The sequence below is a fragment of the Ambystoma mexicanum genome, chromosome 4p (assembly GCF_040938575.1).
Source record: "Ambystoma mexicanum isolate Mex_15411 chromosome 4p, UKY_AmexF1_1, whole genome shotgun sequence".
Taxonomy (NCBI): domain Eukaryota; kingdom Metazoa; phylum Chordata; class Amphibia; order Caudata; family Ambystomatidae; genus Ambystoma; species Ambystoma mexicanum.
Genome location: NC_090927.1, coordinates 827138115 through 827153315, shown reverse-complemented (window position 1 = coordinate 827153315; position 15201 = coordinate 827138115). Strand labels below are relative to the sequence as shown.

At 47.2% G+C, this 15201-nt stretch overlaps 1 protein-coding gene across 4 annotated transcripts in view; it reads right to left on the bottom strand.

The window, feature by feature from the left end:
• PNISR (PNN interacting serine and arginine rich protein) overlaps window positions 1-15201 on the bottom strand; it is a 508713-nt gene that overhangs the window by 145099 nt on the left and 348413 nt on the right. For all 4 annotated transcript variants that reach the window (XM_069606402.1, XM_069606404.1, XM_069606401.1 and 1 more), the window contains one exon: window positions 7687-7879. In XM_069606402.1, the coding sequence (XP_069462503.1) occupies window positions 7687-7879 (193 nt within the window). The remainder of the gene's footprint in view (window positions 1-7686; window positions 7880-15201) is intronic.

Sequence of the window (15201 nt, the reverse complement as noted above, 5' to 3'; positions counted from 1 at the left end):
ACCGGGAGGTCCCAATCCTTGTAACTCAGCCTCTCAGACACCATGCGTGAAGGCAAAGTGCCTTGATATCTGGATGGAGAACCAGACCCTCCTCTCGCAAGAGAAGGTCCTCTCTTTGTGGAAGGCGTATCAGAGGGCAGATGGACATGTCCAGAAGGTCCGGGTACCATGTCCTCCTGGCCCAAACCGGAGAAATTAGAATCATGGATTTCGCAAACTTTCTCAAGCTCCCGATGACGTGAGGAATGACTGGGACTGGAAGAAATGCGTGCAGTAGTGGAAATTCCCAGTCCACCACGAACCAGTCTCCTAGAGCTCCTCTTGGGGGAAATTCCCTGGAGCAGAACAGTTTGCACTTCCAGTTGACACTCATCGCAAACAAATCCACTTGATGGGTTCCCCAAAGGGTGAAGATCTCTTGAAGGACTTCCCGAGCACGTTCCCACCGTATGAGACTGCTCTGCCTGCTCAGAGCGTCCGCTGCCGTATTCTCCACTCTGGCTAGGAGGGAAATTCTTTCTCAGATTGCCCAGTACCAGAGCTGCATTGCCTCTCTGCATAGTGGTAGTGACCCTACACCACCTCTTTTGTTGAAGTAGTACATGGTCACTGTGGTGTTCATCATTAACAGGACATTCTTTCCCCATACAGAGGGTAGAAAGGCCTTCAGCGCTAGTCTAATTGCCCTCAGCTCTAAAAGGTTGATGTGTAGTTTGGACTCTGATGGAGACCAACGAGCGAAGATCGTCAGATCGTTGGTGTGGGCTCGCCACCACTTGAGTGATGCGTCCGTCACTACTCACATCTCTGGCCATGGGTGCCAAAAAGGTTCTCCTTTTAGAATGTTCTCCTGGCAGCCCCACCACCGAAGGTCCTGTGAGAGACTGCTCAGAATCTGTAGGAGTTCCGACATCCTTTCTGAGAATTGGGACCACTGAGTCCTGAGAGCCCATTGGAGAGATCTCATTCTCAGGTGAGCCTCTGGCACAAGAGAAATCCAGGATGCCACGAGGACGAACAACCTTAGAAAGTCGAAGGTTGGGAGATGTTGAGCTCTCTGGAATTTGATGACCATCTGCAGAATGCCTGGAGCACTCAACTCTGGTGGCAAGGCTTTTCCCAGGGATGCATCCAGGGCTGCTGCAATGAGACGGAATCATGTGAGATCTCTTGAAGTTGAGGGAGAAGCTCATTCTGTGAAGGGAGCGACAGGTGGAACGGAGATGTTTCAGGGCCTGCTCAGGAAAACTGGCCCTGATCAGCCAATTGTCCAGGTAGGGGGTAGACTAGAATCCCCACCTCTCCCGAGACTCGCTGTCACCATCGCCATTAACTTGGTGAAAACCCTTGGGGTGGAGGTCAGCCTAAATGGCAGAACTCGAAACTGATAACGAGAACCGCCAAAGGCGAACCTCAGGTACTGTCCATGCTTGTGATGGATTGGCAAATGAAAGTAAGCATCCGGGAGGTCCAATGATACAAGTCCAAGTCCAAGATGAGTCAATCCTTTGTCCTTTTTTGGAATTAGAAAGTACGGGAGTACCAACCCTTGTTACTCTCCGCTACAGGTGCTGGCTCTATAGCACCTTTCTCTACCAGGGTTAATATTTCCTGCATAAGGAGCAGATCTGGAATATTGAAAGAGCTGTTCCCCGGTGGATGACAGGCTTTTTTACAAAGGGAAGGCAGTAACCCTGTGCAACTGTTTCCAATGCCCATGCATCTTGCATGCGTGTGAGTGCTTTACGTTTGGTGCTGCTGACTGAATGGACCAAACGTGCATGCTTTGATTTTTAGCATTGCTTAGATCTGTCAGCTCTTTCCAAGCAGTAAAGACTGCTATTAGGCTAGCGTGTGTGTTCTTTGTAACCTGTACCTCAGTACAAGCATTTTCAGAGGCGCTTATTTTGGCAGGGAAGTTAATCTACCTGGCTGCTTTCCCTCTTATTGTAGTTCAATCAAACTACAAATCCCATCAAGCACGGTCCTTTTCATACCGCCGGCGGATCAGCGCTGGCGCGTATGCAGAGGCCGGTTAGTGCCATTTTGTGTCCCGAGAGTGTCAGGAGATAACAGCTTACCTGCCGTCCTGCTACGCATTCGTCTGTCCTGGATCAAACCTGCCCACCCCCCTCTGTGGCTACCCACGGTAGGTGTGTTCATCAGACTCTTAACCTACTAGGCTCTGCCTGCGTTTGCGCGTGCCACACCTTTTTTGCCTCCTGAATGTACCCCACTGACCAGGATTGCAACATTATAATGCCTAAGGAGTCATATCAACTAAACCCTTGTGATACTATTGCAGTGGGTATACCGGGAGCAAAGGCATGTGTAACCAGCCCTGCCGACAATACTACCCCAGTCCTGCACCCTGGAGATAGTGAGGCACAAGACATCCAGCCGAGAGATAAGCCGCTAACATGTCTGCTTCTTAATACTCGATCCCTAGCAAAACTTAACACTAAAGTGGCCTATTCAATTACAGATTTCAACATTGATCTCTGTGCAATCACTGAGACATGGTTCCACCCAGCCTCCGGTCCTGCCATTAGCCTGGCTATACCCCCAGCTATAAGATCATGCAGGATGATCGCCTACAGGGAGTAGGAGGTAGCGCGCCCATAATCTATATATTATCTGTCCAGCTTACGCAAATCTCTAATGTTACTTTACCAGAGTGTGAGATTCTCCAGGCATAACTCACGACAGATGCTAACACTACCATTAATATTGCTCTTATCTATCGCCACCCAATAAGATGCCAGACTTCTTGACGCATTTGAGCGATGCCCTTCTCCCCTTTTTAAACCAGTGACTAAACTAATCTTACTGGGAGATTTGAACCTAGGATTTGGGGACCCCATGGATAAAATGGCCCAACACACCAGCACCACATTCTATCCAATGGGTAAAACCCAATGCAGTCAATCAGTTACTCATAATAAGGGCAGGACACTTGACTGGGTGGCGACACGCAATGTCAACACAGCCCCCTGCCCTTGGTCCAATCACTTTTTTGCCCATTTTGTCCTGCCCACACTTAAGTGTAGAAGCAACAAGGAGCTCGGGATCTGGGTTAAATGTAGGAACATCCGTAGGCTCACATCTACTGCCCTAGAACCATTCATCTCCCCTATACTTTAACTACCAGACCTCACTAGAGCCAATGAACTGGCCGAAACCTATGGCAATATGCTGACCAAGGCAACAAACGAGCTGGCACCTGAAAAAAGGTGCCTCTCTAAAACCAATATCCAAGGAGATCCACAAACTGAGTTGCTTCAAGAAAAAAGCCTACCAACATTGGAAGCATGAGTCATCTACTGTCAATAAATTAGACTATTCTAACGCTGCTAAACAGTACTAAATTGCTATGCACAAGCCAAAAAGGCATCTATATGACAATAGAATCTCCAAAGCACCATCTAATACCAAGGAATGTTTTAGGCTCCTTAAGGAACTTGAGACGCCATGGCCCATCACAACAGACGTTGTAAAAGATACTAGCTGGTGTACCAGTATTCAGGAGGCAATGAGGGGAAAACTGACAAGATCAGAGCAAATACCTCCATCAACTACACTGTCTTAGACTCTGTGCAAGACCTTATGCCAGGTGATCTCCGCCCACATATTGTACAATCCCTTCTCCTTTAAGGGATTAACAAACTGAAATGGCAGCCATTCTAACATGTCTCAAGCCTACTATCTGTAGGGGGGGGGGGGATATCTGCCCAGCTGTGACGGTTAAAGCCTGTGCACCTCATTTACTGCCTATAATAACCACGTTTGTCAAATGCTCCTTTCAAAAGGGTGATGTACCTAGGGTTATCAAACAGGCATGGATCTCCCTGCTTCTGAAGAAGCCATCGCTTGACCCGGCTTTACCAGAGAATGATCGCCCGATTACAAACATCCCTTTTCTGATCAAAATTCTGGATAAGGTGGCATATTCAGATTGAGGGCTTTCTGGAAGCGCATAACCTTCGTGGCCATAAACAGTCAGGCTTCTGAAAAATCACATGGCACCGAAAACACCCTCCTGGATCTCAAATCTAATATCCTACAGTCATTTGAGGAAGGTAGCACAGTTATGCTCATGTTATTAGACCGGTCATCCGCCTTTAAAGTAGTGGACCACGACATATTGATAGTGACTCCGGGACACCGCGTTTTTCTGACCCAACGCGGCAAAATGGGTCAAATCTTCCTTTCGGGTCGGAGGGTTAAAGTATTTTGTAACAAGGCCAAGCTGAGAGTTCTTGTGACACGCAGTGTGCCACAGGGGGCGTGTATCACCCCCACTCTGCTTAACATCTTTACTACTCCCCCTTTTAAACATGCTAGATAGGGAGGACACCCTGTACGCTAACTACGCTGATGACACTGTCTGAGCCGTCTTACGGGCGACGAAGCCAAAAATACCATCTGTTAACCATGTGTTTGGTCTCATTGAATCCTGGATAAAGGAGAATGGGCTAGCACTAAACGCCAAGACCACCGAGTTGATGACTACAGGGACTGCTGGCCAGACAAGGAAACTGGGAGGTGAATATCAGGCCTTTGTTGACTGTTAATTTTGCAGCCTGCGATGACAAAGTGAAGACCCTGCGGGTGGGTACTGGATCAGGAACTTTCTATGAAAGCACATATCAGTGACCTGGTATCTAGTATAGGCTACTACTTGAAATTGTTGACCCAAACTAGGCCATTCCTCAGTAGACCCAACTGTGCAGCGATCGCGAGGGCGATTATTGGGCCTTGTATCGATTACTGCTCCAGCCTTCTTCAGGGCGTTGGCAAAGGGGAACTGACAAGACTCCAGGTCATCCAAAATAACGCTGTACGGTGGGTAGACCTCCACCCCCCTCAAACTGAATGTATAGCAGGTAGACTCCACCCCTCTCACACAACATAACTTGTCAGGTTGATCAATGACTCTGGAATTGCGAAAACCAGAATTGTAGTGCCTGGAAGGCCAAAACAAGCACATTATAGGGCAATATACATTTTTAGGGTCAGAATGCCTTGTGCTGCGAAGGGCATGTTAAGTAGCATACATTTATCATAATTACCAATATTCTAGGCTTGAAACTGAACAGGAGCTAAGCCCTGATCAAAAATAGATCGGGCAACCATTTTGTAATACCAAGGCATTCAGAATAAGACAGTCAGGCAGATCCTAAGATGGTTTCTAGAAATAAAAATGGTTGAATTTCACAAAGTCATGATGATGTAATTGAATAATTTTTTCATAAACAGTTCATGGAAAGTTCACTGGAGGCAGTTGTATCTAGAATGGTTTTGTTTTGTTATGACATGGGTACCTGGTGAATGCAATTCAGCCAACCCTGCAAGGGTAGAGGGTTTGTCTTTAATTATAAAGACAAATAACAATCGTTTGTGTATTATTTATTCAATTATACCGGCTATGAAACAGTATATAAGGGGGCCGAATCCAGAGCTAATTTGATAACTGTTGGGAGTTCTTGATGTATGCTGTCTGCTGTATCCTGGTTTGCTGTGAAGAATAAACAGAAGTTTTTTCTAAATCTTGCCTGAGTCTGTGCTTGGTTTCCAGCATGCCTTCCCTGATCCAGAAGAGCATGAGGCCCAGAGAAAGGGAACTGAGCCCATCTCTACACAAGGCACTTTCAGATGGGACTCTGAGATGAAGACTGACTGGACACCTTCTCTCCAGGGTCACGGACCCAGACATTAGATATGTGCTGGAAGGGATGGGAGAGGAACCCCCGGGTAAGGATTTGGGGGGGTGGGGGGGGGGAATCTGCAGTGTACCCACACATCACTGCTAGGAGGGGGCATCCAGAACTCACAAAAGGGCACAGGGCATTTTGGAACCTATGGATTGGGGGGTCTTTAGAGAAAATGTTCCATTAATTATTTTGGGGGTCATTAGAAAATGTTATTTTGGATAATCAATGGTTTAAAGTGTAATATAGTAGTTTAGAAGAGTAACAGGGGTTGGGGTAATAAACTTGAGACGATGAGCGTCAAGTTATTAAGTAATTGACTGGCGATAAGGAACGTCAAGCAATTAAGGACTGTGAGACGAGGAGCATCACAGTTTAAGCCCAGAATCCTGCGTCATAGGGACGTCAGAAGGGGTCGTATCCAGAGTCCCAAAAGTGGATGACTTAGGATATGGAAGATTAAAGATTGTCTAAAGGAAACAACTCGCACTCTTGTCGGAGGTCTTTTATTAGGGGAAAAGTATTGTATAGATCATATCCCTGGGGAAAAACCTCAACCGGTTTCGACGTAGAATGTATATTGCACAATGTCTTCATCAGGAGATATGGGGCGAAAAACTCATGTGCAGAGCCAATCGAATGCACGTTGGAAGAGAAGGGTCACTGAGCTGGAAAATGCCCTTGAATGAGCCAGCAGCTATTGCATAGCTGCAAATGGAGAAGAGCTGCTCGCAGTAACACCCTACAATGGTGTGTTTGATAGAATTGCCTCATAGATAGTAGATGCAGCAGAGGCAGTCATAAGGGCCGAAAATTGCCAAGTAATTTGGTAATCAGTGCATGAGCGAAAGGTGCCGCTGTAATAAATTGGGCAGCCCACTCGCACGGAACAAAACAGTCACAGTGACTATGCAATAGCTGCCTCATTCAAGGGCATTTTCCAGCTTAGGGACCCTTCTCTTCCAACGTGCATTCGATTGGCTCTGCACATGAGTTTTTCGCCCCATATCTCCTGATGAAGACGTTGTGCAGTATACATTCTACGTCGAAACCGGTTGTTTGGATGAATGTCACTATGAATGATGAATGGTTTGAATGCTGCACTTTGAGTGGTTTTGATAAATGGACTATTTTTAGCCATGTGTGATGTTTACCTATGCTGCCGTGTCATGTAATGTAATGTTCTTCAAAATATTGTGTCATTAATTGATTATCTTGTATATTTTTTGTATCACAGTAAATACAAATGTATACATTTTTGTAAGCAACTCAGTTTTGCTCTCTGGACATTTTTTCCGGAGTTGTATGGTACAATAATACTCTGGGCCAGGGTATAGAGTTTTCCTGCTTCTTTCTGCTCTTGTGAAAAATAAAATGAGACATTCCATGCACCAATGACTATAGACACTGACCAATACACCCCCAAACAAAATCATTGGACCAAATGAGTGCTGCAAAAGGGCCCTCACTCCAAAGCTAGGATTGAGACAAAAGGCAGACGCAATGTGGGCTCCATCGAAGCAAGATTCAAAAAGAAAAAAAACATTTCTAATAGCAACCAGGTACATTTGATGTAAAAACACTGGATCCTCCATTTTTAGACTCAGTGGGAGAACAATAGGTTCTATGTGTGGTAAAATAGCCACACAAAGTACAGCCACAAAGTTTAACTACCATCCACCACAAACTGGGCACATTGTGGGGCGAGGTTACTTGCCTGGTGAGACAAAGGGACATCTTTTGCAGTAGCCTCCAGCTCAGGGGCCACACTGATTCACGCAAGAACATTAAAGGGTTGCGTCCCAAGTGAGAGCTGGATGGGATTAACTGGGAAAAATATTAAGGTTTAACAGAAAAAAAAACAGCCAAAAGATTACAGCACTCACCAAAGTGGCAAAAAGGGGAATTTCTACCCAACTAATTTTATCGATGCCATGCAAAAAACAGCAGAAAACGCCATTTTAAAAAGTTTTACCAATTTGTGGAGGAGGCTCTGATGGCTTTACAGGTACTGGAACAGGTGATCGTTGGCGATCTCTGAAGGAGGTCCGTTCCCTTCGGTTCTGTGGAGGTGCTGGAGTGACTGGAGGTGCTGGTGGTACTGGAGGTCCTGGTTGCCAGTAGGGAGGATGAAAGCCACCATGGGGAGGACCAAATGAAGCTCCATGCTAAAAGTAAAGAAGGAATTACATTAACTTTATGCAAACACACCTGGAACAGCAAAGCAGAATGTCTGTGCTCTTTACTACAACAATTGGTTTACTACAATTTCACAAATTTTTTATTGGATACAACACACACACTGCAATATTTCATACACCTTCATAAGTCATACTTACTAGTGCTCTGTAACACAATGTTAAAAAATCAAGGAAAAGAAGCCTACAGTAATATTGGTCTCTGATGGCAGCAAAAGTAACAGATTATGTTTTTAGTGCCAAAAATGTGTTACGTTTACATGCATGGCGGCAACTTGAACACACGTCATCCAGAGCTCATAGTACAGTCCTCTCCTTTAGCCTTGGCAAAAAGTTAAGAGGCTACTTGTTGCGCAGACTGTTTTAATGGTTAGGGCCATTTCATCAACATACTGCACTTCAAAAGCTCTTTGCTTATTTACTAATGCTTCTATAGCGAACCATCCAACAAAAAAATTAAAAAACAAGCATAGGCAAAACCAATAGTTTTGGCTTTTGCAGTTTACTGCTTTTTATTATCAGTTTCAACCAGACTGGCACCACACTGACCATTGAGAATGGAAAATGAGAGCAAGCAAGAGATAAAGTGGGACCAGATGGGGGCAGAGAGGGCGAAAGGAGCCCGTTAGAGCCTTGAAAGACTGAGGGTCCAATAAAAAAGAAAACAAAACAGGAGATTAGAATGAGGCACTCTTAGGAAAGATTTCTCTTTACTGTGCCTTTCCTTCCATTTCTATGGACCCCCCCCCAAACGTTTTGCTTTTATTTTTGATCCGGACCTGTACTTTGCACAGTGAAGCCTTAAGCATCACCAACACTGTCTTTTGCCCATCTGTTATGGGGAAACTGACATGTCCGTCAGGCTGGACAAAATGGTTTCCCTTAGTCTTGTTACTTAGTTACTACTTTTAGTAACTGGTTATCACTTGTGGTAACTTTTAAATCATTGTACAATGCATCTTACAATACAGTACAAAAGGGTACACTTTTGTTTTTACCATAGACTTACACTCAGAGGATTTTTGGTTACTCTAGGTGTGCTAAATGGACAAACTGCTGGCAGCAGTGACTCTTTACCATTTGTTGGCGTTTTTCGTTTTAGCCTTACCGCGTTTGGTTATCTGTGGCTAGTGACCACACTTGGTCAAGCCACAAGGTTTTTCGCTTGTCCTTTGGCCATCTTGTCTTTTAGCCTTCTTCCTGGCCAGTGAGGCCAGGAAAATCCTTATAGGGAGTTCCTGTGCCCTGGAAAGCAGAGGCTTTTAGCAGGCTACTTGAGGGCTATGTGCATTTACTAGCAGGATGTGGGCTGGGACTGTCTGGTCGCAATCCACACACAGGTTTCAGTGTGTCTGAGTGTTATGCATGAGTGTTCCCGCCAATGGTCCTGATTGGACCACTGCTGGGATGTGTTTGGGGCTAGTTCTACTATTGGCTAGTGGGAGTTTCTGCTCTTACCTGGCTTTTGGGACAAGAGGAGGACCCCTGCACCCAATCTAGGGAGATACTGAAGAAACCTTAAGGAGCCAAGACTCCTATTCAGCTGTGAGACCTGTGAGGAAACCAGAGACCAGTCTGAAGGAGGCTGACAAACTTCTGCTGCTGTCCTGGAAGAGCCCAGTCTTGCTGTCCATCTTCAGCAGTCCTGCGAGGGCGCTGCTACCCGTGGAGTGGAGGGAACATCCATTCCGGATGTCTGCTCGGTAACCTGCAAAGAAGAGCCTTCGGAAGTGCCCGGGACCGCCCCCCCCCCCCCCCCCCCCCCCCCCCCCCTGTGGCTGACCAGTTCTGAGTTTGGGCGACCATGCTGCCGACGTCAGCATTCCAAGTTGAGGCCTGGAACCAGCCAAGCCAACCAGCTCAGCCATTGCAGGTGAGTAAAATAAACCTACATCTACGTTCTATTAGAATGGCGAAACAGGTTCTAAGGAAAGAAAGATGTTACATATACTTTTCAGAATGGCAGAACATTTCTAAGGTAAGTAATAACTTTTGTAACTGTTCACGCTCACAGTTACCAATAAACTTCTTTTGCAAGTAAGTTATTTTTAAACACGTATTCTCTTTTCTAGACAAAATGCCCAATCCTTTGAAGTCTTTCCCTTATTCTTGGAGCATAAGTATTCTCAGTGGTAGAAAGGGTCTAGTGCCCAACAGGCAGGTAAGGATAGGTTCTTAAGTAGCAAAAGTCAGAGTTCCTAAGGAAGACTGTTGCAACAAGTAAGTACTTTACTTAAGAGTTAGTTGAGGGTCTAGGGCACGGGTGCACAACTTGGGGCCCGCAGGCCAGTTGCGGCCCGCCATGCAGTTTTGGCTGGCCCGCGAGGAACAAAGACTTTCCTAATGGAAGCCAGCCCGCAAGCAGCATCGGCCGCCCTCCATTAGGAAAGTCTTTGTAACTCTTCCGGGCCGGACAAAACACTGGCCCTCATTGGCTCAGGGCACACGCACCACGTGGCTCCTACAAGCCACGTAGTGCGTGTGTGTTGCACCAATGGAGGGCCAGCTCTACGGCTGGCGTGGCCAGTAAGGCTTGATGCCAGAAGGCATTTCAGCCTTGCCACGCCCACGCCTGCCGTAGTGCCAGAGACCTTGCCAGCATTCCAGCTAGCCTGCCTTCCAGCATGTCCGGTAAGTACAGGAGGGGTTGGGGGGTGCACGGTTTGCTTGTTTGTGTGTCGGGTCTGTCCCGCCTGCAGGTTTGTGTGTATGTTGAGATGCGGGGTGGGTGTTCGGGTTTGTATGGGTGCATGGTATATTGGTGTATGCTTGTGAGTTTGTATGCTAGTTGGGGGGCTCGGGTTTGTATGGGTGCATAGTGTATTGGTGTATGCTTGTGAGTTTGTATGCCGAGTTGGGGGGCTCGGGTTTGTATGGGTGCATGGTATGGTATATGCTTGTGAGTTTGTATGCCGAGTTGGGGGGCTCGAGTTTGTATGGGTGCATGGTGTATTGGTGTATGCTTGTGAGTTTTTATGCCGAGTTGGGGGGCTCAGGTTTGTATGGGTGCATGGTGTATGCTCGTTAGTCTGTATGCAGGGGTTGGAGTGGGGGTTTGTATGGATATGTATGCAAAGTGCATGCTTGGTTGCATGAGGCATAGTATTTGGTTGGGGGCCATGGGGCATAGCGTTTGGTTGAGGGGTGGGGGCCATGGGGCATAGTGCTTGGTTGGGGGTAGGGGCCATGGGCATAGTGTTGAGGTGTGGGAGCCATGGGGCAGTGTTTGGTTGAGGGGTGCGGGCCATGGGACAGTGTTTGGTTGGGGGTAGGAGCCATGGGACAGTGTTTGGTTGGGGGTAGGGGCCATAGGTCATAGTGTTTGGTTGAGGAGTGGGTGCCGTGGGGCATAGTGTTGAGGGGTGGGTGTCATGGGGCATAGTGTTGAAGGGTGGGTGTCATGGGGCATAGTGTTGAAGGGTGGGTGTCATGGGGCATAGTGTTGAAGGGTGGATGCCATGGGGCATAGTGTTTGGTTGAGGGGTGGAAGCCATGGGGCATAGTGTTTGGTTGAGGGGTGGGTGTCATGGGACACAGTGTTGAGGGGTGGGTGTCATGGGACACAGTGTTGAGGGGTGGGAGCCATGGGGCATAGTGTTTGGTTGGAGGGGTGGGTTATGGGGCATAGTGTTTGGTGCGGGGGCCATTGGGTATAGTGCTTGGTTGAGGAGTGGGAGCCATGGGGCATAGTGCTTGGTTGAGGAGTGGGGGCCATGGGGCATAGTGCTTGGTTGAGGAGTGGGGGCCATGGGGCATAGTGTTTGGTTGAGGGGTGGGGGCCATGGGCCATAGTGTTTGGTTGAGGGTTGGGGCATAGTGTACATATTCTTTTTCCATGTGTAATAAAAATTGGGGGTTTAAAAAGCCTCCTGTCACGCCATGCCGTGCCTACCGCCCCACCCACATTTACTTTTCGGCCCACTATAGCCATCATGTAAGGTCCTTTCGGCCCTCTGTCAAAATCAGTTGTGCACCCCTGGTCTAGCGGCTTCACGGAAGACACCCTAGGAGGATGCCAGCAGAGGGACTGGGTGAACTAGACAAGAAGCCTCCCAATCACAGAAAACACCCCAAAACTACATAGGAAACACAAGCGACTTAAGGTAAGTAAACAGTACCTCAGCACAGAAGACGATTATGCAGCAGGAGAACTTCAGGGTCTGTAGCCAAAAACTTGGGTCGTTGACTTCCTTAATTTAGAAGACCGGACACTGGAAGGACTTTTGCAGCAAGGATCACGGGGAAGGCTCTAGGCAAGTTTTCCTTGCGGCTGGATGCGGCTCTGTGGATTTGGCGCCTTTTTCAGGAGCACAGACCACAGAATATCACTGGTCGGATTCTCGTTGTTTGCCCCCACCAGAGTGCTGGACCTTGCACTTTTTGTACTGCAATCGTGCCTCTGGAGATCCAGCAGGATGCCCACTAAGTTTTAGAGATTCGGTAGACTGCGCATCGCACAATGGCTCGAGGTCCCGGGGTATTAAGGTATTGCAGCCCCGCAAGGTCGCAGCACGGCGTGAGAGGGCTCAAAATGCAGGTCCTCGAGTCTAGTGGGTCTCACCAGGCTCTCTGGTTCGGGGTAATCATTTTTGGAGTCCCCAGGTCGATTGGAAGGAAGGGCCACAGCAGGCTCAGGTAACAGCAGGCTCTCCGGTCGCTGGAAATCGTTACAGCTGCAAATTCATCTTCCTCTTCGGTTTCAGTGGTGGACTACCTATTCAGCTTCCAGGGTCAGACTTATGCAGAAAGCCGCCAAACAAACAGCCTTGTAACATTCAAACTTGGGGGGCGTTAGGGAGAATTCTCGTTTATGTGCTAATTCCCTTCAACCTTAGAGAACCCGAGCTCTTTTGCTAGATCTAGACTTTTTAAATTTGAACCCGTGAGTGAGCTTTTTTTCTCAACCTCTCATGTGTTTTGACCAGATTTGGATTATGTGTTTCCTTTGTTTTTGGAGTCTGACAAACTCCATATGCATCTACTTTTTGTATGGTGACACACAGCACCTTCAGTGCAGTGTCACAGAAAAATCCTTTAGATTTCTCTTAAAGTTTAAGTACCTTTTCTTGTGTGAACAACTGTTCCCAAGTATAGTAAAGTGAAATTGACTTTACTTACCTTTTCTCTTTATAAGTCCAGCACACACCATCTTACCCAGTAGCCCTTTATCCTACCTACTCATGTAACATTTTTTATGTTACCCTCACAACTTTAAATGGTTGATGGGAGTGGTTTAATTTTCCTACCATTGTGCTTTTCTACTGCAGACTGAATCCTCAGCTGCAGTATAGCACCCATGGATGACCATTTTGTCAAATGACCTGGTCTTTTTTCACCATTTTCAGTTTGTGAGGTCTTTCTTGGGTTTTAGTCTGCGCGCCAAGCCAGGTTTGAGCCTTTTGTTCTTCTTGCCTTTGGCGGGCATCAGTACTGAAACCCACCTCTTGTTCCAATGTGTCTGGAAGGGCAGGAAGTGAGGGAGGTTCCCGAAACTCCCCTGTCCTTTGTCTTTAGGAATGCCTGAATGCACACAGTCCTGATTGGCTGGCTGGCTGTCCTTTCATGACAGCCATCCTTCTGTTTGAGTGACAGCTAGGCTGTGCATGAATGGGAGAAACATGCTTAAAAGGTGGGGGTTTTGGGACTGAAGGCAGAGTCAACCACTGGGAACAACAGACGAAGAAGAAACCGCGAACGAAGCTTGCTGCATCCTTCTGGACCTTAAAATTGCCCGATGAAGCCCTGTTGCTGTGCAGAAACACCTTTTTCTGATCGACAAGAGAAGCCCCGGAAGGACGACTTCTTCCCTTGGGTTAGAAGGACTGTTAGGCACCATTGTATGCAGTACCCTTTGGGAACACTACAACAACCCCGGCTCCAGGTAATGGGAAACCCAACCTTTGGTATAAGCTTGTACTACAGTGTTGGTAGCGTGTTGAGCAGCCAGGCTCATCTCAAGAGGGGTCAATGTGAGCTGTAGAGGAGTTACACAGATATTCACAGTGACAAGTATTCAAAAACTCTTACACAGTTTCTTGAATAAACAAGTATTAATTTATTTATCAGTCAGTTACAATAAGCCTTCTTCAGAAGGGAGCAATTAACAGTAACACTCAAATATACTTCACAAAATACACACTCTTAATACGTCTAAATCATTAAGTACCCTTTTGGGATGGCGCAGACACAACCTACACCCTTGGGTGACTTCAATAACTAGGGTGCTGGGGACATTAATATATCACTGTTGCATTTACAGTCATTTAAGAGCAAGTCAAAGGAAAAGGTTATTAGAACATACAAGAGACCACACATATTCTTAAGCAGGCAAATACTTCCAGATCCCCCAAATAAGAGTCATTCAATAGAACAGGCTAAGCCAAAGTCAATGGGCAAAAGTCTATCTGAGCTAAAGTCCTTCTTTGCAGTTAAGAAAAGTCTTTGCCCAATGTTTTAGAAGTCTTTGAAGAAAAAGAAGAATTAATCAAGCGGTTAGACTTGTGAGTAGAAGATGATGCAAGCAACTCTACAGCAAGAGGCAGTACCTTTGTATTGAAGAAAAAGCGCAGCAGATGACTTCTGTTTCTGAACAGCTCTGCAAATTTCACTGTTCCTGGGCCTCAGTCGTGGGGACAAGCACTGCAATGGGACGGTCACCGCTCGCAACCGGCAATCTTCAACAAGTGACTGTTCGGTGTTTCAGCTCCTCGCGTCTACCGCAAATAGCAACACAGTGGTTCCTGGCTGTCGAGATGGGCTTTCCTTGCTTCTGGGGTCCCGCACTCTGTTCAGGGGGCTCAGGCTCGGTCAGTCCTGCTTCCTGGGAGTCCATAGGATCTTCCTGGAGCTCTTGGCCAGCTTAAAAGCAACACACAATCTGGTGTTCCTCTCCCTGGCGTTTCGGTTTCCACCAGCAACTCTGTGTAAAGTCAACCAGCTCTGAGAGAATGTCCAGGTGGCTTACTTTGGAGTCGATTGGTCCCACCAACTCAAAGTGAGAAGTCATCCTTGCAGGGGCTTCTCCGTTGATAGGAATTTGGAGTTTCAGCACAGCAGCAGGGCTTCACCGGGCGAACCAACGGTCCTGGAGTTGCAGCAGGCGTCGTCTTCAAGTTCTTCTTCTGTTCCTTCGTCCAGCGGTCGACTCTGCCTTCCAAGCCAAAAGCCCAGTCTTTTATTCAGTTCTCTCCCATTCATTCCAGCCCAGCTGTCAGTCACCCAGCAGGGTGGCTGTTCTTGCCGGGCAGTCAGCCGGCCAATCACTACCGAGTGCATCTAGGCCTCTTAGGAGA